Source organism: Corvus brachyrhynchos, unplaced genomic scaffold (assembly GCF_000691975.1).
Source record: "Corvus brachyrhynchos isolate BGI_N302 unplaced genomic scaffold, ASM69197v1 scaffold47, whole genome shotgun sequence".
NCBI classification, from domain to species: Eukaryota; Metazoa; Chordata; class Aves; order Passeriformes; family Corvidae; genus Corvus; species Corvus brachyrhynchos.
Genome location: NW_008239292.1, coordinates 1732059 through 1734687, shown reverse-complemented (window position 1 = coordinate 1734687; position 2629 = coordinate 1732059). Strand labels below are relative to the sequence as shown.

The 2629-nt window shown below is 53.8% G+C and overlaps 1 protein-coding gene across 1 annotated transcript in view; it reads right to left on the bottom strand.

Moving 5' to 3' along the window:
* The window catches only part of SOCS7 (suppressor of cytokine signaling 7), a gene marked incomplete at its 5' end in the record, with an annotated part of 15060 nt that overhangs the window by 6186 nt on the left and 6245 nt on the right, over positions 1–2629 (bottom strand). The window contains one exon of the mRNA XM_017740517.1: positions 1967–2095. Coding sequence (XP_017596006.1) covers positions 1967–2095 — 129 coding nt within the window. The remainder of the gene's footprint in view (positions 1–1966; positions 2096–2629) is intronic.

Sequence of the window (2629 nt, the reverse complement as noted above, 5' to 3'; positions counted from 1 at the left end):
GGTTTAGGGGACGGGTTTCTGCAGAGTGGTTTTTGAGGAGGGGGCTTGGGGTGGGATTTGGAGGAAGGGGTTTTTGCAGAGGGGTTTTTGAGGTGTGGTTTCTGAGGAGGGGGTTCAGGGGATGGGTTTTTGCAGAGGGGGTTTTGAAGGTGGATTTTTGAGGAGGGGATTTTGGAGGAAGGGGATTTTGGAGGAAGGGGATTTTGGAGGAAGGGGATGGTGTTTTTGCAGAGGGGTTTTGGAGGAGGGGGTTTTTTGAGGTGCATTTCTGCCGAGGGGGTTTGGAGGGGGCTGGAAAAGCAGATCCAGGGAAAACCGAGCTCCGAGCCAGCGGATGAACGATCCCTTTGGGCAGCAGTGGGGTTTTTAGGGATGCAGAAGGAGGAGGGAGGAGGCACGGCCAGGCCCTGCCCTGCACATCCCTTCAAGGGGCTGAGGGGATTCCAAGGCGTTCAAAATCCAGGGAATTTGGACGTTCCCGAGCTCCAGCCATTCCCCAGGCAGGGAACATCCCCCAGGGCTGGGAGGGATAAATCCCCCCATCCCAAACCCTCCTCCTGCCTGGAAGTTTAGGGCAAAACTTGAGCCCACCTGGAAGCCTGGATGATGGGAAAAACCCATTCCCAGAACCCTGGACCCCAGAAAAAAAACCATTCCCAGAACCCCAGATTCCAGGGAAAAACCATTCCCAGAAACCCAGATTCCAGGGAAAAACCCATTCCCAGAAAAAAACCAGGCTCAACTGGAGGACAAAACATTCCCAGGCTCACCTGGAACCCTGGATCCCAGAAAAAAAACATTCCCAGAACCCTGGATCCCAGAAAAAAAACCATTCCCGGAACCCCAAATCCTGGGGAAAAACCATTCCCAGAATTCTGGATCCCAGGGAAAAACCCATTCCCAGAACCCCAAATCCCGGGGAAAAACCATTCCCAGAACCCTGGATTCCAGAATAAAACCCAGAACCCCAGATCTTGGGGAAGAACCATTCCCAGAACCCCAGATCCCAGGGAAACCCATTCCCAGAATTCTGGATCCCAGGGAAACCCATTCCCGGAACCTCAAATCCTGGGGAAAAACCATTCCCAGAATTCTGGATCCTAGGAAAATCCCATTCCCAGAAAAAAACCAGGCTCAACTGGAGGAAAAAACATTCCCAGGCTCACCTGGAACCCTGGATCCCAGAAAAAAAACATTCCCAAAATTCTGGACCCCAGGGAAAACCCATTCCCAGAACCCCAGATCCCAGGAAAGAAACATTCCCGGAACCCCAGATCCCAGGGAAAACCATTCCCGGAACCCCAAATCCTGGGGAAAACCCATTCCCAGAATTCTGGATCCCAGGGAAAAACCCATTCCCGGAATGCTGGATCCCAGGGAAAACCCATTCCCAGAACCCCAAATCCTGGGGAAAACCCATTCCCAGAACCCCGGATTCCAGAATAAAACCCAGAACCCCAGATCTTGGGGAAAAACCCATTCCCAGAACCCCAGATTCCAGAAAAAAACCATTCCCAGAATTCTGGATCCCAGGGAAAAACCCATTCCCGGAATGCTGGATCCCAGGGAAAACCCATTCCCAGAACCCCAAATCCTGGGGAAAACCCATTCCCAGAACCCCGGATTCCAGAATAAAACCCAGAACCCCAGATCTTGGGGAAAAACCCATTCCCAGAACCCCAGATTCCAGAAAAAAACCATTCCCAGAATTCTGGATCCCAGGGAAAAACCCATTCCCGGAATGCTGGATCCCAGGGAAAACCCATTCCCAGAACCCCAAATCCTGGGGAAAACCCATTCCCAGAACCCCGGATTCCAGAATAAAACCCAGAACCCCAGATCTTGGGGAAAAACCATTCCCAGAACTCGGGATCCCAGGGAAAAACCCATTCCCAGAACCCCAGATTCCAGAAAAAAACCATTCCCAGAATTCTGGATCCCAGGGAAAACCCACTCCCGGGCTCACCTGGAACCCTGGATCGCAGGAAGTAGAGGAACTTCCCGTTTTTGGAGTGCATGATGGCCCTCTTGATGAACTCCACCACGGACTGGCAGCGGTCCTCGAACTTGGGGTGGCACCAGAGGCTGAAGGTCCCTTCCAAGAGAGCACAGGGACGTCATTCCCGTTATCCCAGGCCCGGGAATTTTTGGGAAAGCAGCATCACGGAAGCGACAGCACCGTGACAAATCCGGCAATCCCGGAACGGCTCCTGGCGGAGCCGGGATGAGGCGGGACAGCGGCACTGGGGGGGTGACCCCAAGGGCTCTGGGGACCAAAATCCACTTTTGGGGACCAAAATCCACTTTTCCAACATTCCTCAGCAGCGTCCCCGCTCCATCCCAACATTCCCAAAGGAAGGTGACCCCGGCCGCCGGCGTTTCCCGGTGCCATGGGTCGGCAAGCACAGTCCTGGAAGGGATGTCCTTGCCAAGGGGTGCTCACAGCTTCCTCTGGGACCTGACAGGACCCAGCAGCGGCCAGGTTGAATACGGACAATTCTTTAATCCACTTAAAATTGTGAATTGTGACCCCTCTGTGATGCACATTTAAGAATAGACAAACCCCCCCAGCTCTGTCTCGTTTCTGGTGCCGGGACAGGTGGCTACGGGGCCCGTGTGGGGGCCAGTG